This window comes from Dipodomys spectabilis, unplaced genomic scaffold (genome assembly GCF_019054845.1).
Source record: "Dipodomys spectabilis isolate Male_0828 unplaced genomic scaffold, ASM1905484v1 ptg000147l, whole genome shotgun sequence".
Lineage (NCBI taxonomy): Eukaryota > Metazoa > Chordata > Mammalia > Rodentia > Heteromyidae > Dipodomys > Dipodomys spectabilis.
Genome location: NW_024870824.1, coordinates 14,992,615 through 15,019,361, shown reverse-complemented (window position 1 = coordinate 15,019,361; position 26,747 = coordinate 14,992,615). Strand labels below are relative to the sequence as shown.

At 37.2% G+C, this 26,747-nt stretch overlaps 1 protein-coding gene across 1 annotated transcript in view; it reads right to left on the bottom strand.

Annotated features, from left to right (window-relative positions):
* Positions 1 to 3,008: 3,008 nt before the first annotated feature.
* The window catches only part of Spink5 (serine peptidase inhibitor Kazal type 5), an 85,357-nt gene continuing 61,618 nt past the window's right edge, over positions 3,009 to 26,747 (bottom strand). The window contains exons 25-34 of the mRNA XM_042692127.1: positions 17,928 to 18,055; positions 17,694 to 17,772; positions 15,222 to 15,349; positions 14,388 to 14,460; positions 13,635 to 13,724; positions 13,406 to 13,533; positions 12,196 to 12,292; positions 9,195 to 9,325; positions 6,970 to 7,057; positions 3,009 to 3,316 (exon numbers count right to left, since the gene is read on the bottom strand). Coding sequence (XP_042548061.1) covers positions 3,308 to 3,316; positions 6,970 to 7,057; positions 9,195 to 9,325; positions 12,196 to 12,292; positions 13,406 to 13,533; positions 13,635 to 13,724; positions 14,388 to 14,460; positions 15,222 to 15,349; positions 17,694 to 17,772; positions 17,928 to 18,055 — 951 coding nt within the window. The 3' untranslated portion in view covers positions 3,009 to 3,307. The remainder of the gene's footprint in view (positions 3,317 to 6,969; positions 7,058 to 9,194; positions 9,326 to 12,195; positions 12,293 to 13,405; positions 13,534 to 13,634; positions 13,725 to 14,387; positions 14,461 to 15,221; positions 15,350 to 17,693; positions 17,773 to 17,927; positions 18,056 to 26,747) is intronic.

Below are 26,747 nucleotides of genomic sequence, written 5' to 3'. Positions count from 1 at the left end.
TTATATATGTAATTTTATATATAATAAAATTTTATTATATATAAAATTACATATATAATTTTCTTCATCCATTTTGTATAGCCTCTAGGCTGTTGTGAAAGTAATTAAGCTCTTGTAAATTTGAGTAAGGAGGGTGTGTGGGGGAGGGGAGTGTTTGTGGGTGCCAGGGTGCAAACCCAGTGTTTTGTAAATGCTGGGCAAACTCTACCATTCAACTACATTCCTATCCCATTATGTACAGTGTCTTTCACCTTTTTTTTTTTTAATTGTGGAAATATGGCACAGAGGGGTTACAATTACATGAGCAAGGTAATGAGTACATTTCTTATCAAGCATTGTTGCCTCCTCCTTTGTTTCCTCTTCCCATCCCTTCCCATCCCCCCTCCATCCCTCCCCCCCTACTTCCCCCCACCCCTCAGCCCCCTGTCCCAAAGTTGTAAAGTTCGTTTTTCGACTTTGTTAAATTTTCAAATTTTGTTTCTCAGAAGCATTGAGTTTGATGTAGTCACTTGATTATATTGCTTTAGTTGCTTGTGCTTTTGATGACTCACCCCAAAATGTCAGTGCTACGGCCAGTGTTAGTAAGAATCTGCATGTGCTTTCTTTTTGCAGCTGTGTAGCTGTGGGTCTTCTGTCTAAATTTTAAATTCATCTTGTGATGCTTTTGTGTATGATGGGAATTCACTTTCATTCTTCTACATGTGGGTATCCAATGTTTCCAAAACCACTTGCTGAATCAATGTCAAGCAGGGCTCAGCCAGAGCTGAAACTCTGTGTCTCCTTTTAACTTTATTTGCATGACTTCATTTTTTTCTGTTCAACAATCCTATGTCTCTTAAAAACTTAATTCCTCAGCCTTGGGAAGGTGGCTCAGTGGTAGAGTGCTTGCCTTGCAAGCCTGAGGACCTGGGTTCGATTCCTCAGCACCACATAAGCAAAAAGAAAAAAGCCAGAAGTGGCACTGTGGCTCAAGTGGTAGAGCGCTAGCTTTGAGCTGAAGAGCTAAGGGACAGCGCCCAGGCCCAGAGTTCAGGCCCCACAACCAGCCCCCTCCCCCCCCCAAAAAAAAATTAATTCCTCAACTTCTGCTTACTTTCCCCAAAGTACTAATAATATTATTACTAATTATATTATACTAGTTATAAAACATACTTTAATGTTTTCTTGACCATTATTCATGTTTCTCTAAATTTAACTCAACCATACTCTAGTAATGATGCACATTTGGGTGTTTTTTTTGTTTATTTGTGTTTCTGATAGCTTTACAGTTGGAAGAAAAGAAAAATCCAACAAAAACTTGTCCATCGTTTTTAACCAGTAACTTTCATTGTTGATGGCTTGCTATTGACTTTAAACTCATAGAATTAAGATTCTATTTTTTTCTCTAGAAAGTCTTATCTTGTGCTTTTAGACAGGACATAATTTGAAGAGAACTATCTGCCTAAGTCCTTCCCTAAGCCTTATGTCAAGAATCAGTCCATCCTCCAAGACCTCTCCTTAGCATGGAGCAATGACTCCTGCATGGAGAATTGCCATGCATTTCCTGATTCTTTAGTGTCTTTCTAGGACCTAAGCACATGTCCTTTGTGAACACAACTTGTCAATAATTCACTTTCAAGACATTGGAGTCTAAAGTATTAGGTATAGAAAAATGAAGAAGTCTGTGCTAGTAGTCAAAGGAGGTAATAGAAAAAATTGCTTTTCTTAGTTTCATCTTGGGATCAGTTTTCATTTCCTGGTTTTGAATTTTAGGACCAGCTAGTGAAGTCTTGTTGTAATGGGTCTGCTCATTTGCTCCTACCCACTGGCACATGAAGTAACTCAGTATTGTTTACTTGTCATTTAAGATAGCTATCTTGTAATTTTAATACAGATGACATTTTATTTACAACGGCTATTTGTGTATCAAAAAAATCCACTGTTACAGTTTTAACATTTTTTACTTGTGTGTGTGCCAGTCTTGGGACTTGAACTCAGGGCTTGTGTACAATCTATCAGCTTTTTTGCTCATGGCAAGCACTCTGCCACTTGAGCCACTTATCTACTTCTGTTTTTTTTGGTTGTAAATTGGAGACGAAAGTCTTGTGGACTTTCCTGCTGGGCTGACTTTGAATCATGATTCTCAGATCCCTGCTTCCTAAGTAGCTAGGATTACAGGTGCAAGCCCCTGGCACCCACCACTTTTAACTTTTTAAATTACCAAATAACTTAGCACATTTTCACTCTCAGCTCCAATTCTTGAGTCTCATTCCATACATCTTATCTTTCTGTGTCCCCTCTGTACATCATTTCTGAAAACTATTCCTACCACACTCCTAACCTTCATCTATGAAATCCTTTGCTTCCTTCCCCAACCTCCTTGTGTTTATTCCTAGACTATCATTTTCTCCAGGCCAGTCTGTTCCTAAGTCATATTCTTTGACTGGTACTCAGGATAATTATCAAGAGTGGTTAAATGATAGGCTGTGGAAAATAAAATCTTTCATGTCTGTTGTATAATACTAAGAAGAATGAAAGAAATATGAAGTTTCCTTTCAACATCAATAAAATATTCAAAATGGCACCACAAACATTTATTTCCTATGAAACCTGATGTCATAGTCCTGAAAGAATTCCTAGATTTCCTAGATATGAACAGGAAGGAAAAGTACCATTCTTTCACCAAAGAAAACAGCTCCACCAACATTTTATCATTTTTTCCCCTGGAAATAACTCAATGTCTGCATGCTGAAAAAATGATTAATAGTCCTTTCTTTTCTTAATGAAACACATAAGAAATGGCAATTTTCACAGAAACTTTAGCTGTTGGCTGCCTAGAATCTCATATTGCTCCACCTCTCCTTTCCTTTACTACTTCTTTCCAACCATGAAAACAAACATCATGGAAAAAGTGACCATTCTCTGTCCACTAAAGGACTTAGCATGACAAAAGGATAGAGTCTTCTATATAAAAGGAGAAAAGAAGGTTCCTATTATTTAGGCAGTGATAAAGAAATCCCCAAAGGATAATCTGCTGAGTTTCTACTTTTATTAAACAGGCAGTTGGACAGACAACGTTGTCACCAGGAGATCTGCAAAGCACAGATATGCTGGAGATTACTCTGTACCCTCAGACCAAAGTCTAGGAGGAAAGAGATGGAAAAGACTGAAAATCAGCAGGTCCAATCCCAACAGCTCTGCATTGTTTTCTATAGTAAAAAGATAAGTTCTGAAGAATTCTTTATATATACAGATGGCAAAGGTAGGTGGTTCAGAATTGGGATATAGATTTTTTTTCCTTCCTGGCTTTTCACCAATCCTTGCATCCTCATTTGACCTGGAAGAGAAGAGGCGACAGGTTAAATGCTAGAATTCAGGCACACTGCACAGATGTGAGTTTATATTAATCAGGAAAGCCACAGATTCACATATTGTACTGAGAACTATCACTTTAAAATCACACCTCTATTTATTCAATGTGATTCTATGACTTTGAACATTTAACATGTACTGCCTATTGGGCAAACACAAAAGTGAACGTGTTTCACACTGATAATTACATGTAACCTTTAGGCAAATATAAAAAGTAAATATCACTAACACCATTTCACAGATGAGGAAACTGAGCTTTAGGTTTTAGTGTCTTACTAAGTTTACCAATTAGGTCATTGTGAATCTGACTCCTCGAACACTAATGCTTTATTATTATTATTATTAATCATCTTAGCTATTGGAATGTAATTAGCTGTTTTCTTTTCCTAGTTCACCAATGTTTTAGAGCGTTTTGATGTCAGTATTTAAAGCATTAAGTTAACACTTATAAAACATTTAAAAGGGGGAATTGGCTTCAGGAAATTTGTTCCAGATAGCTGTACATGGCTAGGTGGCACAAGAGCAACCCCAAACTCAAACATCAACATCTATTTCAATGCCCATTTGAACCCTACAAGCTTTACTTGGCTTTGAAAGGAGCAATGCATGGCCCTTTGAACCCTTCAAAATCTGTGTGATGAAGTTGAGAGCAGTCATTAATCTCACAAATTTACACTGGCATTTCTATTGAAATAGGAAATATTTGAGTAGGGCTGCTACTGACAGGTGATCATCTGATCTTACTCTATTTTGAATGTATACCCTGGAAATTGAAATCTACTTGTCTATGTAGGAAATACTTCAATTGTGCCTTATCTTTTCTAGGTTCGCAGAATCTTTTGGTGAGTCTGACTTATAGCAGTGTGTAAAGAATGAAATCATAGATTCCACATTGGACTCAAAATGTTGTACAAGTAACTTAGATAATGACAGGAGTCTCCCAGTCTAATTGTCTGTCAGACAAAGAAACTGATGACCCCTCCCTAATCAGATGAGTACTGTGAGGATACAGGGAGAATGTACCCTCAACTCTAAAGAGCTACATAAATCCTGATGATCTTTCTCTAATGATTTTAAGTCATGCCCCATCCATACCACCTGTAACCAAGATCACTAACCAAGATCAGGGGAAACTGAAATTTCATCCAGCTAGAATGTCTTTTTCTACAATGATTTGTTCTTAACACTAGGGAACATTCCTGTTGTTAATATTGTTTCCCATGCAAGGAGAGAGAAACCCCTAGAAATTAAAGGAAGGAATGCTCCTACAAAAGTGTACATGCTAGCTTGCAGCATGGTTATTCACTATTTTAGAAAATATTTATCAATATGACTTTAAGTCAAGTTTCTTGTGATTTTGTTTATGGCAAGTCTCCTATGTAGGACAAGAGATTCAGGACATAAGTATAGTGCTTTGAATTTGCACAAAGATTATTTTGACATTTTTGTTCTGAGCTACCTCATGCAACTAGATTTATTTGTGAGGAAGGAACAGAGGATATACTTTCAATAAAATAGGAAGCAAATCACATAGAATTTTACTAAATATGATAGTAAATGATATTGTGGCTAGAATATACATTTAAACTTTTTTAAAAAAAATAAATGTATACAGACTAGAATAGGTAAAGTTAACATAAGAAAGCTAGAATAGCTAAGTTAACATAAGAAAGAATGGGTTGTTTGAGTTCTTAGGAGCCTTCAATCCTACTCCTAAGGGTGAAACAAAAAATATCCTAGCTTATAATTTTTTTCTTTGTTCTGTTTTTCTGGTTCTAAGGCTTGTACTCAAGACCAGGGTACTCAAGACTAGTAGGATCAAGGCTTTACCATTTGAGACAGTATCGCTTCTAGCTTTTACTGAGTAGTTTACTGGAGATAAGGGTCTCAAGGACTTTCCTGCCCAGGCTGGCTTCAAACTGTGATTATCAGATCTCAGCCTCTTGAGAAGCTAGGATTACAAAGGTAAGCCACTTGCACCTGGCTCCTACCTTACAATTCTTGTGTTCTCAATTTCTCATATCAAAGCAATATGACTAATATAATTTTAATAAAATACTTATTCAATATACAAATTAAATAGCAAATGCAAGCTTATTAAAATATAATTCATTAACATATTTTATTAACATAATAATACACTTCTAAAACTATAATACTTCTCCCCCAAATGCTAGGTGCTAGTGGCTTACACCTGTAATCATGGCTACTTAGGAGACTGAGATCAGAGTTCATAGTGCAAAGCCTGTCTGGGCAGGAAAATCTGTGAGACTCTTATTGCCAAAAAAAACAGCAAGAAGCCAGAAGTAGAACTATGGCTCAAGTAGTAGAACACCAACTTTAAGTGAAAGAACAGTGCTAAATGACAGTGATCAGGCCATGGTTCTAGCCCTCGAACCAACAACAATAGTGATGATGACAGTAATAATAATAAGAAGAAATAAAATTAAGTAAGTACTGAGTCAGGGTTTACGTTTCTAAGATCATACTTTCAAGTCTTCCTTTAACTTCATACTTTGATCTTAGGCAAAGTAATAATAGTGACAACAATAATAAAAATTCAATTAATTTTTCTGACATAGTGCCAAATGCTATAAAGTCAGTGGTTCATAAAAGTATTTTTCAATAATTCATTGAAATCTTTGGGTTGAAACAGTTATGTTATCCACTAGAACTCTCAAAAATTGGAAATTGAACACAAATTCATCTTTTTTATTTTTGAACTCTGGGATTGGGTGCTGTCCCTGCACTCTTCAGCTCAAGGTGAGCACTCTACCACTTGAGCCACAGTGCCACTTCCGGTATTCTAGTGGTTTATTGGAGAGAAGAGTCTCACAGACTTTCCTGCTAGGGCTAGCTTTGAACCATGACCCTCAGATCTCAGCCTCCTGAGTAGCTAAGATTTCAGGTGTGAACCACCAGGGCCCAGCCCCAAATTCATCTTATAAGAGCTTATTTGTTTTTAAAGTAGTCTATCCTGTTGCCTGATGAAGAAACTCCTCAACAACATTCAGGAAGCGGGATTTCAAAGTCAGTAACTTGTGCTGAATTATACTATGGCTGTTAAATAAAATAATTTTCAGTGCTGGGAAAAGTTGAACATAGTGTGGACATTGTGGGATATGACATTTCATAAAAGTGGTTTCAGGAAGTGGCACTGTGACTCAAGTGGTAGAGCGCTAGCCTTGAGCTGAAGAGCTCAGAAACAGTGCCTAGGCCCAGAGTTCAGGCCCCACAACTGACAACAACAACAACAACAAAAAGTTGTTTCAGTCTTGTTTTGTTGCTATATGATCTCTCTTGCTCCCTGTCTCATCTTTGCATGGTAGATCACAGAGAATAAACCCTACCCTGCAGGACATCATAGGAGATTTAGTCATTGCTCATAAGCAATCTATTAATGGGGATAGAAATATATTTTAAAGATAAGCTGCTATATTATCCCCCTATGTTTCAGGAATTACTTAACCACTGTCACAGGAAAAATGTGGCCAGTTGTGAAGTCACTTGTCCTCATCTGACTTCTCTGGCCTGAGAAATTTCCAGCATTTACTACAAAAGAGCAAAAGCAGAATCAACTACTTCTAGCATCAAAAGCATGAAGGCCAGAGCACTCACAGATGAGGTGGCAGCAGGTGTTGGTTCTGGGCTGTTTGTCCACTCACACTTCCCTCTACTACGTATGTGAACATCAGTTTGACGTATCCTAAAATAAAACAGAAGTTTCAACAATGAGGAAATACACAGCTATAATGAGAAAAAAACATTAAGATCAATGTGAGTGATTTTGAACAACAAATCTGCCCTGAACCATTTTCCAGAAGGCATCTATTTGGGTTCAGTCTCTGTCTTTTACTCCTGATTCCTCCTCTAACTATGAACTTGTTGGATCACGTTTCACCCACTAAAACATTCATACAATTATTGGATATTGGAAGCTATCCATTTCAAAAGCCATTAATTTGTAGATGGGAAAATTAGGATCCCAGAGAGAAGTCTGACTACCAAGTATCCAAATAAGATTTGGAGAATAGAAAATATAACAAGACATAGTAATACAGTATGGGTTTAAAAATTTATTATGAGAACAAATATTGCCTTTTAATAAATATTATGAACCAAATATCCATTTGTTTGACTGCGGTAATAGAAGCTAGTCATCTCTTGAGATCTGCCTTTGGATGTTGCTCAAGCTGAAATTGCTTTCCTATACTCTCCCCTCACACTATACAAACCAATATTGGTCCCTTTTTCATAGGATAGCCTGAATCTTTTCTTCTCTCTCATATGAACTCCCAGATTTATAATCAAACAATCCATCCTGAAGAATAATTTGTAAATATTTTAAAATAGAAGTTCACTGATCCATACTTTATTTTCTCTTGAGTTGTTAAAATTATCATTAAGTAGTTGTACAAAGGAGCTTCTAACAAAGCAGTTTATGCATACAAAAATCTGTATCTATAACCCCATGTACAACATTTTTCTTTTATGTTATATCATTCACAGGAAAATTAATGTAAATTTAAGGATCTTTCCAAGATTAAAAGACAATGTATCAATGAACCCTGTTTTCATGTTCTGGGCCATGTTTTTTTTTTTTTTTGCCAGTCATGGGGCCTGAACTCTGGGCTTGGGAGCTGGCCCTCAGCCCTTCAGCTAGCCCTCTACACTTGAGCCATAGTATCACTTCTGCATTTTTCTGCTTATGTGGTGCTGAGGAATCGAACCCAGGGCCTCATGCATGCAAGGCAAGCACTCTACCACTGAGCCACCTTCCCAGTCCCTGTCCTGGGCCATGTATACAGCATTCTTCAAAAGATAAGTAGTATTCATACTGCAGTGTAAGTCTGGAAGATGGAAAACCAATGATTTGTCACCAGTGTCCTCACTGAAAACTGGTCACATGGAGGCTTAGAGAAGGTAAAGGATATATATTAAAGCAAGTAGAATCAGAATCAGAATCAGATAGCATATGAACAGAAAATCAACAAGAAAATTAATAATAAAGGAACTAGAGTGGGTCCTTTGTACTTAATCTAAAATAAAACTATTTTCTAGAAGTTCATTGTCAATAGTCTGTGAACTTAATGGCTCTATGAAAAACTGAGTCTGAGAAGGATGAGGTAATATACCCTTGATAACAGTTAGTAAGGAATTTAAAACAGACATCAATGTAGCATTAGGGGTTTTGCATGGCATAACCTCCTTCATGAGGAAGATTAACAGAAGTTAATGCTCTCTTGAAGCATACAACTTTTTAGATGTGATAGGAGGGATTAAATCCACGTGGCAGTTCTTCTCAGGTGATTTCCTTTGCTTCATGCTGGATGGATGATGCTCTTATAGAGATTCACTACAACCATTGTTAACACCACAGTTTCCTTTTTATCTTTGATTCAGTAAGCAGGACAACAGCGGATGTAAGCAACTTTTTAAAAGGAGTAGCACTAAATCCTTTCTATGTTATATATACATAAAAATTCATACAATATTTTAATTTTTGGTGTTCTAAGTACTTAAACTTGGGGCCTCTTGCTAACCAAGCAAGCTTTCCGGAGTTAAGCCATGCTTCCAGTGTTTTTTGCTTTAGTTTCTTTTCTAGAAAGGATCTCGCACTATCTGAAAATATGTAAGGACTGGGCCAGTCTTGGCTAGCCTTGGAATACAATCTCCCTACTGTATCTCTCTCCTGCAGATATTACATACAGAAACCACTGTACTTGGCTTAACAGACTTTGAGTTTTAACTGACATGATTAATAAGCATTTTGTAATACATACTAGACTGATACTCAGGCACTGCCATTTATGGAAGGTGTACAGTGTGCTTCGTGTACTCACAGGTTTTCATGACAAAGCATGCAGGGATTGGCATAGGTCTGGCCATCATCACCACAGACATAATTTATGTTCTTTGGGCACGCATAACCCATCCTGGGCCGTAATTTGTAGTCTTTGCACATGTCAGCATCCTGAATGAATAAAGCACAAAACAGATTTGGTTGTCAGCGTTCAAGGAAAAGCATAGGCTGGAAGAACCTCTTGGGTACTTGAATCCTATTTGAATGAATGATTAGAAACAGTGCTGTGACCTGGGTTATTCAAACTCATGTATTTATTTAACATATCATATTTGGTGTACTTAACCCCTTGTATTTGGATTCTATAAATTAGGTGAATAAACAAAGAAAGAAAAAAATGAAAACTGTAAGAAAGGAGAAATCTTACAAAATATGAGTCATGATAGGCTGGAGCATACCTAGGAAGAAAACTAGGGTGTGAATAATGCTAAAAATAGAATTCATTTTTTCCCCTTAAATCAAGAAACTGGCTACAAAGACAATTTAGGAAGAAAATATTCACAGGTAATTATCAACTTTTCTCATAGATTTAGTTATCAGTCTTATCAGAAAGTAGTGCATTTATTAATTTTATCATATGAATAATAATTGCTTTTGTATTACTGCTTTTAAGGATAAAATAAGATAGTGCATCCAAATGCATAATGAACACAGTGTCTGTCACATATTAACTGTTCTGTGAGAGTTTTTACTATGTTTCCTCAGTTAATTTAAAAGCAAAACCAAAAACCAATAGGTTACCTGCCTAGCAAGGGAAAAGCCCGGGGATCAGTCCTCTGGACCACAAAAATATATTTGTTTTTATAGCTTTGGGGGAATATAATTTAATAATACTCATAACAACTAAAATAATAATAACTTTCACCAGATTAATCAGAATAGAAGGTTAGGAGAAAAAGAAAAAATAGATCTGAAAACAAAAGACAGTGGAAACTTAACTCCCACACTATCAGACATTGTAGTAAATATTAGCAAATAAGTACTACAGATTAAAAACCAAATTTGTCAAGCTAAAAATAAAAAACAAGTGACACAATGATGTGGTTGGTTTTGTTGTGAGCTTTTTAAAACCAGAAATATACCTTAAATATAAGGAAAATGGGAGAATGAAAGTAAAAATTAAGTTTGGTATGATTCAAAGTAATAATAGGAAATTTAGAAAGTGGTTTAGAATGAACGATGATTCATACATACAACCATCTACCATACACCATCTATTATACCATACCACCATACAATAATTCATATATACTACCATCTACCATACAAATACTACCATACCATACTACCACGCAATGATTCATACATACTACTACCATCTACTATACAATATCTACCATACCATGCTACCACATAATGATTCATACATACTACCATCTCAATGAGCTATCAGATCAAGGCCAAAGAAAGCAGAAGAAAAGAGGAGAAAAGAGGCAAAATGGAGGACATACAAAACTATGAAGGACCAAAAGAATCAAAACAATAAACGAGTTTATTATCTGTTTTCAGAATTAACTAAGCAGATTATTCAACATGTACGACCATTAATAGAAATAAAATCACATCAGTGTATCACCTTTAGATAGTAAAAGGATAATGTGAGAATGTTATGAATAATTCTATACTAATAAATGCAACCATTTAGATAAAATTAGTAAGTTCCTTGTAGACTACATTTTTGTTTTGAATGAAACAAAAAAATTAACATTTTAACTGTATTATATATTATATATTTATTTTTTATATTTATTTATATATGATATATATAATATATGTAATTTAAATATATAAATATGTATTATATGCTTGATAAAAAATGTACTCATTATCTTGCCCATGTAATTGTAACCCCTCTGTACAATATTTTCACAATTTAAAAAAAAAGAAATGTACTCATTACCTTGTTCATGTAATTGTAACCCCTCTGTACAGTATTTTCACAATAAAAATAAATAAATAAAAATACATATTATATATAAATAAATATAAATACACAATATAACAAATATATGAATATGTATAATATATAAATATATATAAATGTATATAATTATTATATGTTAGTACTAATTTCAGAGATGTCAGTGTTTGCTTATTCCTTTGTTTTGATAAATAATTCAAACATCTAAATAGATTGCTTCAGAGTGTGGTGAGCTCCATGCCGATACAAATATTCAGAAAGAGTTTTGATATGTAATTTGTATGAATCAGGAATTTCTGTCACACTTTTCAGGTAATGGCTGTGGCAATATTCAGTAAGTACTAGGATAAATCACTGCAAAGATGAAGCAGATAGAGAAAAACAAGCAGTGTACTTCTCTTTTCCTTACATAGTACATTAACTCTGGTCAAACTCTCTTGGCTCCTCCAACGTGGATCTAGTATCCAACCACCTCTCAGCTTCCTCTGCTCCCACTGTGATAAAATCCAACTCTGTTTCTTCTGGATGACTGTACTCACTAATGAGCTGTGAGCTGCTACCTTTTAAAATCGTGCATTACTCAACTGCCATTCACTTTAGTTCGCATTTTAGGTTACTGAAAAGTGATTGGCATAAAGGAGGTAAGTGAGAGGAAACTGACAAGACTTTTGATCTACTGAAAATACACAACTGACTCCATCAATCCCATGTTTGACTGCGTATGTCATATATACATATTATGTCATATATATATTGACATACACAGTCAAACATATACACAGTCACTATGCACCCACTTCTTAAAATTTCAAGATGTATTCAATTGAATCAGGATTACTAATCCCAAAGAGCAGAATAAGGCTGAGGAATAACAGATGAGTAATCTCAGAGCTCTAGCCAAGCATGACAGCATTTGGCCTTTGGTCCTGCAGTCTCTTGGCTGCAGTCTCTTGGCCTGCACCCTTTCCGTCAGACAGAGATTAAGGAGGGCAAGGGAAATAACCTGACATATCAAAGGACTCCAATTGATGAGTAGCTTTTCAGGAATAGTTGCTCTTACCAGAAAAGCAATAGAGGCATCTGGGCTTTTTTCTTCAGAAGCTCTAATGTGGCGTGGCTTTTCTTTAAGTTTTACTCTTTCCAATGCTTCTTTCTGACTAGAGAAGGAAACACAAATGATTTAATAAAATAAGCCCTGAGAACATTCAATCAAAAAGTGACCCTGATAAGATGTTCAGAAAAGCACACATGTAGTCTTATTTCCCATCCACTTGGGAGGTATAGCTTGTGGAAGACCAGCTTGGACCTTGAACAAGACCTTACTTTTCTGAAAAAAGGAAAAGCTGGTGGTTTATGCCTGTGTTCCCAGCTACTCAGGAGGCTGAGATTTGGAGAATGAAGGCTCAAAGGCAGCAAGGGGAGATCGTTCTGTGAGATCGTAAATGTGTGATCTTAAACCTGTGCTCAAAGTCCTGAGTTTGAATTTCCTAGAAACAGGAACAGTACCCCATGAAAAGTTCTATCAATGTTACTTGTACCTTCATAGTACTTTTTCACAACTACTACCCACTATGATCACTATCATCATAATCAACATCACCATTATCATCACTATATGCTCTGCTCTTCTGCTCTTGTAATTTGGCTATACATTAGAACAATTCCTTAAAATTTCTCAGCAGCAACTTCTGAAAGACAAATCTTTGAGCCCTAGAAATATATTTTGGAGTAAATGTAAGCCAGATGCTGGTGGCTCATGCCTGTAACCCTAGCTCCTCAAGTGACTAATCTCTGAAGATCCAAGAATTTTAATCAGAAGAGACTGGGACACTCATTTCTAATTAATCAGCAAAAAGTCAGAAATAGGAGTATGGTTCACATGGTAGAGCACCAGCCTCGAGCAAAAACAAGCCAAGTGAGAGAGCTGAAGAGACTGAGTTTAAGTCTAAGTAGAGGCACAAAAAATCATCTATCTTCACAGAAATAAAAAGACTTCTTTATTGCATTTGCTGTTGTGGTAGAATAAAGATTGGTATTTCTTCTTTGATGTGGAAAGTTGATACAAAGTTCAGCTGAGAGCTAGTGAAAGTCCCAGGCAGAACCTGCATTCATATCCCTGACTGTGCTAGGTCAGAACACCCACTTAAAGTCCTTGACTACAAAGACTCGCTTTAAGGACTCGATGGATTTGTGAACACGCACATTTACTCCATCAGCACCTCTGAAAGTGCAGCTCCCCTGCAAGCCAAGCCAGAAGGCCTCTTACTCACAAGACAGCTCGGCACTTGTAGCATTTGTTTCTGTAGAACTTTCCATCTGCACCACGCACGGGGTCCATCTCCCGAGTGCAGGCCAGCTGGTTGTTCTTTACATACTTCCGGAAGTCTCGGCACTCATCCTAGAAAATGAGACAGGGAAGTGAAGGAGGCCTGTACTCTTCGTTGCTTGGCGTTTTATTTTATTTTATTTTTGGCAGACTTGGCTTAGGCTGGGACTCACTGCACTGATCCCGGCAACGGAGGCCAAGGAACTCCCAGACTGTCTAACAAGTGCATCCTCTGCTTCACTGGGAACCTCTCTGCACTGGTCCTGGAGTGTAGAGAAACATAAGACAACCCTTGGGTGACCCTCCTTATCCACCTCTCCATTCACTCGTCATTGCTTTTTCCCCTATTTTCCAGATGAGGTGTGCTCTTAACCCAAGGAGGATCTCAGGCGATCTAACTCTATAAATGTGACATCATTGTTAAAATAACTGCTGGAAGAGGTCTTCGTGGTGGTCTTGAAAAGCAAATAGAAAAGGCAGCATGACCCATGCAACACTATTGATTCACTGATTCTGAAAATCATCTGGAGAGAAAAGAAAAGAGACATCAAGGAGGAGAGCCAAACAGATGCTTGAGATTAGTTTATGTTACCTGGATGATTAGAATCAACATCAACAAGTTACCTAAAGCCTCATGCCACATTTAATGTGTCAGAAATGAGCATGCAGTTGAGATGGAAATGATTTGTACACTCTAGTTTCAATCCAAATCTGTCCCAAATCAGAAAGATTAAAGCAATTATTGACACACATTGTGGCAGAATTCTCTGTGATTTTTTTTTAAAGCATCAAGCCCCAAACCAGAAGAATAAAATAGTGGGCAAAATCAATTTTCTTTCAAGTAAATAATTACAATTTTTGTTATCTAAACACCAGAGAAGAAAGCCATGTTTGGGAAAGAGAACAATAAAAGGTTAAGCAATAACCTTTGCGTCATTTGAAGGTTTGGACCTTGACTTTTCTTCATCATTCTTTTTTCTTTCATTGGCTTCTCGCTGGCTGCAAAATACAAAGTTGCAGCATAATTTTTCTAGAACTTTCATTGAATTGCCTTTCAACCAAATAACTTTTTTCACATTTTAAGGGAGAACAAATCAAGTACTAGTTCACATGTCTAAAAAAAAATCTATTTGTTTTTGAGAAGCTAGTTACTTCTGATCATTGGAGTTTTCATTTGAGACCATGTTCTCAACTTTCACTGACTCATTTAATGGACTGTTATCCACAATCTTAGTGTTCTAAAAGGCTATTATTTTTGTTTGCCTTAATAGAATACACTTATTCTACTCACTATCTAGAGAATTATTTCATTTCTCTTTCTCTACTTTTCAAATTAAATTATAAGTACACACCTCATTTTGGTTATTCCCTATAGTTACTGTGTTCTAAAGCTTATTCATTCTTAAGAAGTATGATCACTTTGTAATTCTTTTATAGATCAGAGGAGCTAGACTGCACAAGGTGGAGGTTCTCAGGTCATTCTCTGAGAGCCTTTTCTTTTCTTAACAGTCAGTGATTCTATCATAAATGAAATATTGTCATTTTCCTAACTCAGGGGCACTGGTATGGCTCTCATGGCACAATAAATAAATAAATTAATAAATTAATTAATTAATTTTGGTCAAAGCACTTTGGAAACTAACTGCATAAAAGAGAATGATCTTTATGTGTGTACTCAAGTCTTAAGGTTTAACTGACAGGAGTTCTTTCCTGGCAAATAGGCATAACATATGAGACTAGAGACGAGCCTGTTCACGTACAAGACACTCTGGCACATGGCGCACTTGTTCACATGCATCTTTCCATATGGGCCTCGAACAGGATCATTTTCTCGGGTGCAGACCAGCTTTCCATCTCTCTGCTTGCTCCGGAATTCATGGCACACATCCTGCCAATAGAAGCAAAATCAGATTTTACCTTACTAGTCTAGTGTTCTCCACTGGAAAGCATGTTTTGTTTGATAGATAAGAACTCATCACACTTGAGAAAAAGGGATTTCACATTTTTTGTCTGACTTGGTGCTTTTTACCACTACCTAAGGCAGTCTTCTGCTTTAAAGACATTTTTTTTTATTCCAGTGTTGGAATTGAACCCTGGTCCTCAGCTCTGCTAGGCAAGCACTCAACTACTTCGTCCATGTTGTCAGTCCTTTTTATTTCTATTCTGGTTTTCAGACAGTCTAGTAAAGTTTGTCCAGGCTGGCCTCCAACTCATGATCCTCCTGCTTCTGCCTCCTGAGTAGCTGAGACTGCAGCTGTGTACAATCATGTTAGACTATATTTTTAACATTTTATACATTATTCTGTCAGGCTGAGGCTTAAATCTGTCTCCTCACGATTCATTACTGCACAATCAATAAGTCTAAGTTGAGTGAAAAAAGAAAGCAAAAAAACTAAAAACATTCCTATGGCTATACATACAAACAAAAGCCCAGAGCATCAATTTCTAAAAATGAAAGTGTTGCATGCATATTACATGCTAGGATCCAGGGGATCACCCCTGTAATCCTAATTATGTGGGAGGCTAAGATTGGGACAGTCAAGTTTTGAGGTGAGCCCTGAGACAAACACATTTATGAGATCCTTTCTCAATCAAGAACTAGGAATGGTGGTACATGCCTATTATCCTAGCAATGAAGAGAAGATCAACAGGCTGATTAAAGTCCAGTTGGTGCCAAGGAAGGAAGGAAGGAAGGAAGGAAGGAAGGAAGGAAGGAAGGAAGGAAGGAAGAAAAGAAGGAAGGAAGGAAAGAAGGAAAGAGGAAAATAGGAAGGAAGGAGAGAAGGAGAGAAGGAAGGAAGGAAGGAAGGAAGCAAGGAAAGAGGGAAGGTAGTAGAAATGAAGAGAAAGAAAAACAAAAACAAAAAGGAGAGAAAATGAACTAAAACAACAGACTTGCTCTTTTGTTCATGAAAAATAAGAAGTTGAAAAGAGAAGCCAGTGAAACTGAGTCCAGGATGTGTAGCTTCCATTGAAATCTTTCAGATTTATAGAAGTCTCTTCAATTTCGTTTAACCACGAAGTGACAGAGTAGTGATACGGAAATGCTCTCTTAAAAACTCTGTTACTGTCCTGAGTTGCAGTTATCCTTCTTTCATTAAATCATTCTATCTACAAACAATTCTAGGCCTGCTTTATCTGATACATTTTTAAGTCTCTGGAATTGAATTGTTTCACAGCTATCAGTTTCAAAAATAGCTAGAACTGTTTTCAATTCCAGGTACTCACAATTTTATGTGCATGTTAATAATGGTACAAGCTGGATGTTAGTGACTCATGCTTAATTATTTAGGAGGCTGAGATCTGAGAATTGTGGTTTAGAGCAAGCCGGGCAGACAAATCCTTGAGAATCTTATCTCCAATTAACCTGCAAAAAGCATAAGGTAGAGCCATGGCTCAAGTGGCAGACTGACAGATGTGACGAAAAGTCAAGTGAGAACACAAGGCCCTGAGTTCAAGACCTAGTACTGTCAAAATAACAGCAATAATAAAATAATAGTAATGGTACCTATCTGCAGTGCAAACCTTGTTTTCAAAAATTAGGTAACACGTTCTACTTATTTCTTATGTGTAGTTATAGTTCCTTGAATTTTTCTCAGTTGTAAAATTGAAACAGGCCATAAGATAGAGTTTTGAGAATGTTTAACTGTGATAAGATGTAAAGCTTGTTTTCCTTTGCGTGTATAGGTAAAATCACGACTTTTTTTTTTTACATATACCCAAAATACCAATATTTCCATCTATTTATAAATATAGCTACAGTTTTACTTTTCTAGCTGGAGTCTATGGTGCTATGTAATATTCTGTTATTTTATTAAGTACTACTGATAAAGCCCCAAACTGAACACTAGAGGGTAGTAAAATGCCAGGGCTAAAATATTTGTCATTTGCTTCCTTTTGTGTACTTTTGGTATTTACTTATTGATGTGTTTTTAAAACCTCAGGAATTCAATTATTCACTGAACAAAGAGTCAAAATAACTCGACACTTATCAATGGTGCTATAAGTTAGAGTTGCTCTGAAGTCATTGAATGGTGTATTTTTAGTTTGTAAGAGATAGCCATGTTTGTTTTCTCTTTTCCTTTTCATTTCATTTTTTTAAACCATTATATCCTCATCAATTAGGAGAGAGCAAGTATTCCAAAAAACAAAACAAAAAAGCAAAAAAAAAAACTGCTAAATGAATTCCCTGCACAATATAGCAGCCAGGTTTAGTCACTAATATCTTTGACCTCCTTGTCCTTGCTCCTTTCTCCTGTTGTCCTTTTGGCTTCATCCTCTTTCTTTTTCTTCTCAGCTGCTTCTCGTTCCCTAAAGGAAAGGAAGCAAGAAAAAAATTCAACTAAAGTGAATTAATATCTCTTCTATCCCAAGATCTACTTCTAGAACACCTTCCTTTCACTCAAACTGTTAAGAATGGCTACTACACACTGAAGAATTTCCATTTTGGGGGGGCGAATACTCACAGCTTATCCTTACACATGGAACACTTATTGACATGAGTCTTGCCATCTGGTCCTCGGACAGGGTCACTTTCTCGAGTGCAGAGAAGATTTCCATTTTTCATTTGGCTTCTAAATTGATCACACACATCCTGGAAAGAAGGAAAGATTGTGTTGAAAGTGTCTTTCCATTTTTGTGTTTGCTTACATTTGAACAATCAGCAGATTTGTCATTTCTACACAAGAGTCATGCAGCCACCTAATCTCGCTGTAGTTAGCAGAACTGTGGCCTATGCAACTGTCCCTGTTGTAATTTCGGAGATGTCTATAAATAGGTTTCCTTCTATGTCAGGTGCTACTTATGGTGGCATATAGAATTAAGGTTTACAATCAGCCATTTGAAGTGAGGATTGTTGAAGGTTGATGTCTTGAGAAAGAGACAGAGAAAGACTCAGTTTCAGACTGAGAAAGAATAAGAAAGACTCAAGGGAAAGTGGAAGATGGCAGAGGAGAAACTGGAGGCTAAACAAGCTCTTGCATAGGAAGCAGTTTTAGTGTTCCAGTGACCAGTCCTAGGCTAGAGAATCACACCAAGTGTGCCATCACAGTATAGAGAGTTTAGCCAGAGAGAAAAAAATCCAGGCAGCTTGGTCAAGACACTTTACAGCATATGCAGCGGTGGTGGCGACAGCAGTGGTGGCTGCCACATAACAGAGAGAGCCCAGATCAAAGGAGCCAGACACAGTGTGCGAGCAGATTCTACTCACCACCAGCAAGAACTGACAAGGAGCAGAAATCTTCTTCCTGCTGATTGCAGACCAGGGATGGCCGGGAAACCAAGAGGCTGAAGTGAATACCCCCAAGACATCCTTACTCCTCATGGAGCAGTGGTGGGAAGGTAGCCCCTCCCCCCCACCAAAGAAGAACTCCATCTTTGATATTGACAAAGACCCCAATTGAGCAGCTAGATCCAACTCAGGCCTTGGAAGAAAACAATAGAAACCATTCAGCAGGTCACAGGAACCTGACCTGACCTGCTGGGCTCAGCTCCACCCTGGGGAAAGTTGCCCTTCCTAGGCAGAGAAGGTCTGCTCCCAGAGGAGTGACAGAGCCAGAGGCTGGTCTTCCCCACTGCAGTCTAGGCAGCATGCCCAGCAGTGTAAGGGGGAAAAGACAAACAATTGAAACTCAGTAATCATAAATCCTGAGAATGGCTCCAGGATGGGCTCTGTGAGTATCTCAGGAGCTAGTGCCCTAAGGAAAAGCTACTTATTGCTGATAGGCCTCAGACCTACCCAGAACCTAGCCTCATCACAGCAGCTCCAAGCTAGAGAAAACAGCCATCTCCCTCTTTTGTGATACTCAAAAGCAAATCTTCCTCCCACTGAACTAGCCTGGGAGGAGGATCTCAATGTCTTGGGTAAGGCAGAGCATTTTTCTGCCCGCTCAAACAAACTGACTTAAGAAACTAATCAAGACACAGGAAAACCAAACACCACAAGCAAAACAGAGACTCCACCAAGAGATTGGTTACAGACACAGGGGAGATACAAGATCCTACCCGCCCCCCAAGTTCAAATAATTTGTTTTACTACCTAATTTTTTTAATTTAATTTTTTTTCTATTTTTTTCATAATTTTTTCTTTAGGTGTGTGTGTGTGTGTGTGTGTGTGTGTGTGTGTGTGTGTGTGTTTAACTTTTGGTCCTTTTGTTTTGAGTGACTTAGTTGATGTTCTGCTCATCCACAGATATGTGCCCGTCATCAATTATTAGACCTTATCCTTCATTGTGTACATAATTCAGAAATTGATTGCTGAATGCACAACCTCTTAGACTTAACTTTTTTAATAGTATTATTATTTCTTTATACCTATATCATTTTTAAGTACTCCATTTTTAAATTTTTTTTATTTTTTCATTATTTCTTTTTATTTCTCTTCTCCTCTCATCCTATCCTTTTCTTCTATCAGTATTATTTCTTTATTTTTACATAATTTTTAAGTGTTTCATTTTTAAATTTAAATGTTTGTTTTTTCATTTTTTCTTGTTTCTTTATCTCCTTTCATTCTGCTCTATTCATTTCCTCTCTGAGATTAGGACTGGTTAAATTCACTCTTTCCATTTACCTCTCTACATCCCTCTAATCCTATTTTAACCCACAATTCTCCCTGAACCTATTAATTTCTGGTCTGCTGAATGCCATTTTGATGTTCTTAGGCTATAAATTCATATTGTTTGATGTTAAATAGATTGTATGTGTTGAACTAGCTTGTATCTGCAGCCATTTTGACTGTGCAACTACAGGACTCTGGTTGATGCTTGCCTTAAAATAGTGTTCTAGCACAAAATTGGTGTTACTTTTGAACCAAATGGGCAGAACAAGCCAGAGAAACACAAGAAAAATGGCAAGTCCAGGTATCTCAACTCCCACTCATGATAATCAGGTGACAGAACAATTAATGAATAATCCAGAGGAGAGTTCCCAAAAATCTCTACAAACACTATTCTTAAACATGGTGAGTGAAAAGATTGAAAACCTGCAAAGGACTCAGTGTGAGTGTGATAGGGAGTAAGACAAGGCTAACCAAAGATTAATACAGGAACTTCATGAGCATGATGAGGCTAACCAAAAATTAATACAGAAATCTCGTGAGCATGAGGAAGCTAATCAAAGATTAATACTGGAATTGTGTGAGCAGTTTGAGAACAGTTAAAGAGTAATACAGGCATTGCATGAACAGGCTGAGAACAGTCAAGGTACAGGAATTGTGTGAGAGTGAGGAAGCTAATCAGAGAGTAATACAGTAATTGTGTGAACAGGATGAAAATAGACAAAGATCAATAGAGGCATTCATAGAATCCATAAACAGACAGCTGAAGGAATCCAGGGAGACCACAAAGGGAATGCTGAATGGAGCCCATTAGAAGGAAAGGGAGTACAAGGAAACCATAACCAATCAACCAAGGATTTGAGAATAAACACTGAACACCAAATTAAGGAAGTAAAGAAGTCCATTCAAGATCTAAAACAAAGCCCCAACAAAGAATTTGAGGCCATCAAAGCCTACCAACTAGAAGGAAAGGAAATAAAAAAACAAAGTAGAAAGTCTTGACAGTAGGTTAGACCATGCAGAAGATCAAAACTCTGGAATTGAAGACAGCCTAGATATACAGAGAAAGAACATACAACTATCCAAGAAATATGATAGATCTATTCAACATTTAGAAGACACCACCAGAAGACCTAATCTGAGGATAATGGGTGTAGATGAGCACCTAGAGACAGAGTTAACAGTCTAGGAAATTTATTTAACAGGATCCTAGCAGAGATCTTTCCATACATGCAAAAAGATAGGCATATTCAAATACAAGAAGCTTTTAGAGCCCCAAATATACAAGACCAGAACAGGACATCCCATTGTCATATTATAATCTGCACAGGATCAATTCAGGCCAAGGAAGGATCCTTAAAGCTGTCAAGGAGAAAAGATCAATCACCTATAAAGGGAAACCAATCAGAATCACCTCAGCAGAGGTGATTTCTCAGCAGAGACAATTAAAGCAAGAAGAGCCTGGAATGATGTATGTCATGCCCTAAAGACAAACAACTACCATTGAAGAATACTGTACTCAGCTAAACTCCCCTTCATAATGACAGGCCAAATAAAAACCTTCTTTAACAAAGAAAAACTGCAACAATGTATCTCCCCCAACCAGGCCTACAAAAGATACTTAATGATATCCTATACATAAAAACCAACAAGACCACAATAAAGGCAAAGAAACCACACCCAAACTGAGAATCCAAGAACTATAGGAAGAATCTAGTTGTCACAGCCCCCAAGAAGATGGATAACAAGGCATGAACTACCAACACTTCTTAGTCCTAACTCTCCAATTAAGTGACACAAACTGTCTAGTTCGATTAAAAAGCAAGATCTTTCTATGTGCTGCCTTCAAGAGTCACACCTTGCCCATAAAAACAAACATATTCTGAAAGTGAAGGGCTGGAACAAAATCTACCAAGCAAATGGCCCCCATAAACAGGCAGGAGTTGCAATCCTAATATCAGATAAAATAGACTTCAAATTAAAATAATGAGAAGAGATTAAGAAGGTTGTTATATACTAATTAAGGGATCGCTCCTTCAGGAGAATATTACAATTCTAAATATCTATTCACCAAACAATGGAGCACCCAAATTTATCCAAGAAACACTATTTTCCCTCAAAGCTCACATACATCCAAAGACATTAGTTGTTGGGGATGTTAACACATGACTATCCCCACTAGAAAGATAATCCCAGCAAAAACTCAACAGAGATACTGCAGATCTAATCAACTGTATAGATCAACTAGATTTAATAGACATCTACCGAATATTTCACCCAGCAGCATCAGAGCACATGTTCTTCTCAGCAGCACATGGAAAATTTTCCAAAATAAACCACATTTTAGGTCACAAGGCAAAGTTGTCCAAATTCAGAAACCTTGAAGTTATGCCCTACACTCTCTCAGACCACAAGGGAATAAAATTAAAACTCAACACCAAAAGCCACCAAGGAAAGTCCTGTAACACATGGAGGCTGAACAACACACTGTTGAATCACCAGTGGGTCATGGAAGAGATTAGAAAGGAAATTCAAATATGTATGATATTCAACAAAAATGAACACATAAATTACCAGCTCCAAGGCTGGAAAGTTGGCTCAGTGGTAGAGCGCTTGCCTAGCATGCCTGAGGCCCTGGGTTCGATTTCTCAGCACCACGTAAGCAAAAAGAAAAAAACCGGAAGTGGCGCTGTGGCTCAAGTGGTAGGGCACTAGTTGAAGAGCTGAGGGACAGTGCTCAGGCCCACAGTTCAGGCTCCACAACCGGACCAAAAAAAAAAAAATTACCAGCTCCTCTGGGACACAGCAAAGGCAGTACTCAGAGACAAGTTTATAACTTTGAGTTCCTACATCGACAAATTGGAGAGATCTGAAACCAACAATTTAATGACACATCTGAAGCTCCTTGAAAAAGAGCAGCAAGCTAAGCCCCAATATAGTAGACAGAAAGAAATTATTAAAATTAAATCATAATTAAATGAATTAGAATAAAAAAAACCATAGAAAGAATCAATGAAGAGTTAGTTCTTTGAAAAAAATTAACAAAAATGACAGACCCTTAGCAAATCTTATCAGAAAAAGAAGAGAACACACCTAAATAAGCAAATTCAGAAATGAGAATGGAAACATCACCACAGAAACAACCAAGATTCAGAACATTATAAGGGAATACTTCTCAAACCTTTATGCTATTAAGTTTGAGACTCTGGAAGAAATTGACGATTTCCTTGCAAATATCCACATGCCAAAACTAACAAGATGAGTTAAACCAACTTAAAAGGTCCATATCAAACACTGAAATAGAAACGGCAATAAAAGACCTCCCATCAAAGAAAAGCCCAGGACTGGATGGATTTACAGCAGAATTCTACAAGGCCTTCAAAGTAGAACTCACACCAATATTTCTCTAACTCATCAATAAAATTGAAAGAGAAAGTTCACTACTGAACTCTTTCTATGAAGCCATCATAACCCTCATCCCAAAACCAGGCAGGGACTCATCAAAGAAAGAGAACTATAGACCAATTTCTTTGATGAATATTGATGCAAACTTCTCAACAAAATTTTTGCCAATTGACTTCAACAATTCATCAAAAAAAATTATACACTGCAATCAAACAGGATTCGTTTCAGGGATGCAAACCTGGTTCAATATACACAAATCAATTAACATAATTCATCACATCAACAGCAGCAAGGATAAAAACCACATGGTTATCTCAATATTGCAGAAAAGACAAGATCCAACACCCCTTTATGATGAAGGCTCTGGAAAAACTAGGAATCCAGGGAACATTCCTCAATGCAATAAAGGCTGTATATGGCAAATCTACAGCCAGAATTATACTTAATGGTGAAAACCTAAAGCCATTTCCTCTTAACTCAGGAACGAGACAAGGATGTCCACTCTCTCCACTTCTCTTCAATCTAGTATTAGAATGCCTGACTACAGCAATAAGACAAGATGCAGACATAAAGGGAATCAAAATATGGAAAGATGAAGAAAAACTCTCCCTCTTTGCAGATGACATGTTCTTGTATTTAAAGAATCCCATGGACTCCATTCCCAAATTACTCAAGCTGATTTGAAACTTTGGCAAAGTAGCTGGGTATAAAATTAACCCTCAAAAATCAATGGCTTTTCTGTATGCCAACAATGAGAAGAGCACAGCTGAAATCAGGAAAGCAACTCCTTTTGTAATAGCCCCCCACACAAAAAAATACCTAGGAATTAACTTAACCAAAGAAGTGAAGGACCTCTATGATGAAAACTTTAAAAACCTGATAAAGGAAAACAAAGTAGAACTTAGGAAGTGGAAAAACCTCCCATGCTCCTGGATTGGGAAGGATCAACATCGTGAAAATGACAGTACTTCCCAAGGCTATCTACAAATTCAATGCAATACCTATCAATATTCCAACCTTATTTTTCAATGAAATAGAAGAAGCAATCCAAAAATTGACATGGAACAATAAAAGAACCGGAATAGCAAAAACAATCCTTAACAGAAAGAATAGTGCTGGAGGAATATCAATACCAAATTTCAAACTCTACTACCAAGCCATAGTAATCAAAACAGCTTGGTACTGGCACAAGATCAGACCTGAGGACCAATGGAATAGAATTGAAAATCCAGAAATGAATCTACAGACGTATAGCCACCTAATCTTTGATAAGGGAGCTAAAAAAATAGAATGGAAGAAAGACAGCTTCTTCAGTAAATGGTGTTGGCAAAACTGGTTAATCACCAGTAGAAAACTAAAGCTAGATCTGTATATATCACCCTGAACCAGAATGAACTCCAAATGAATCAAAGACCTTGGAGTCAAAGCAGACACCCTGAAAACATTACAGGAAGGAATAGGAGAAACCCTAGGTCTCCTTGGCACAGGCCTAAATTTTCTTTTTTTTTGTTTTTTTGAGTCCGGTCTGGGCCTGGGCGCTGTCCCTCAGCTCTTCAGCTCAAGGCTACCGCTCTACCACTTGAGCCACAGTGCCACTTCCGGCTTTTTTCTTTTTGCTTCTGTGGTGCTGAGGAATCGAACCCAGGGCCTCAGGCAAGCGCTCTACCATGGAGCCACCTTCCCAGCCCCAAAATTTTCTTAATAGAGACCCAGAATCACAACAAATCAAAGAAATGTTGGAGAAATGGGATTGCATGAAGCTGTAGAGCTTCTGCATGGCAAAGTACATAGCTAGCAAGATCAATAGAAAGCCCATGGGTTGGGAGAAAACTTTCACTAGCCATAAAACAGATAATGGTCTCATATCAAAAATATACTTGGAACTCAAAAAATTAATTCCCACACTAACAAATGCTCAAATAAACAACTGCCCGATAAATAAGTGGCCTAAAGACTTTTAAAGAGAAACTTCTCTGAAGAAGAAATAAGAATGGCCAATAGACATATGAAGAAATGCTCAGTCTTCCTAGCCATAAAAGAAATGCAAATCAAAACAACATTGTGATTCCACCTCACCCCAGTTAGAATGGCTAAAATCAAGAATAACAACAGATGCTGGAGGGGATGTGGACAGAAGGGAACCTTACTTCATTGTTGGTGGGAGTGTAAATTTGTTCAACCACTTTGGAAAGCAGGATGGAGGTTTCTCAAAGACTTCACATACAGCTCCATTATGACCCAGAAATCCCACTTTTGGGTATTTACCCAAATGATCACAAATAAGACCATACCAAAGCTATCAGCACAACTATGCTTATTGCAGCATTATTTATCATAGCTAAGATATGGAACCAACCCAGATGCCCCTCAGTAGATGAGTGGATCAAGAAAATGTATTACACACACACACACACACACACACACACACACAATGGCATTCTATGCCTCCATCGGAAAGAATGACATTGCCCCATTTGTTAGGAAATGAAAAGATTTCAAAAATTTATATTAAGTGAAGTAAGCCAGGCCCAAAGAAACATAGGTTCACTGGTTTCCCTTATTTACAATAACTAGTATATGTCTGGGACAAGCTGAAAATTCAAAAGTTATGTACATATGACCATATAAGATGATGTTAAGCGAAATGAACCCTAAGATAGTGATACAGTGTTTTTTTTTCTTGCTTGCTATTGTTTATAATGTATTTATAATGTACCATGTGATTTTTTTGTTTCTTTGTATGTTCCTCCCCCATAGTATAACTCCTGTTTTCACTGTATTTGATGTCGGTGCCCTGCATCTTGTATATATACTTTTCTAATTTGGCAAGCAGAAGGGAAAAAACAAAATTCTTAAGTAGGGATATAGGTTGACCCATTGTAATAGTGTGATACACAAGACACTATGTTGAAAGACGATCTTTACAATTTATGTGTGTGGGGGAATGTAGTTGTGGAGTTGGGAGGGAAGGAATGGTAGGGGAAAAACAAAGGAGGAGGTATGCTTCATAGGAAATGTACTCATTACCTTGCTCATGTAACTGTAACTCCCTGTACAGTATTTTTATAATAAAAAAGGTACAAAAAAAGACTCGACGGGCCATTGCTGGTTTAGATGTGCTACAAACCAAGCAATGTCGGCTTTTCCACAAGTTAGAAAAAGAAAAGAAGTAGATTCCCCCTAGATTCTCCACAAAGGAATGCAACGTTACGAAGAAGTGAAGATGTTAGTCTTAGTGAGACCATTTAGAACATCTTAAGAATATAAACTTTGTGTTAACTTTGTGTTATTGTAAATTAGCATTTGCTTTTGTTATTGTATTTGTTAT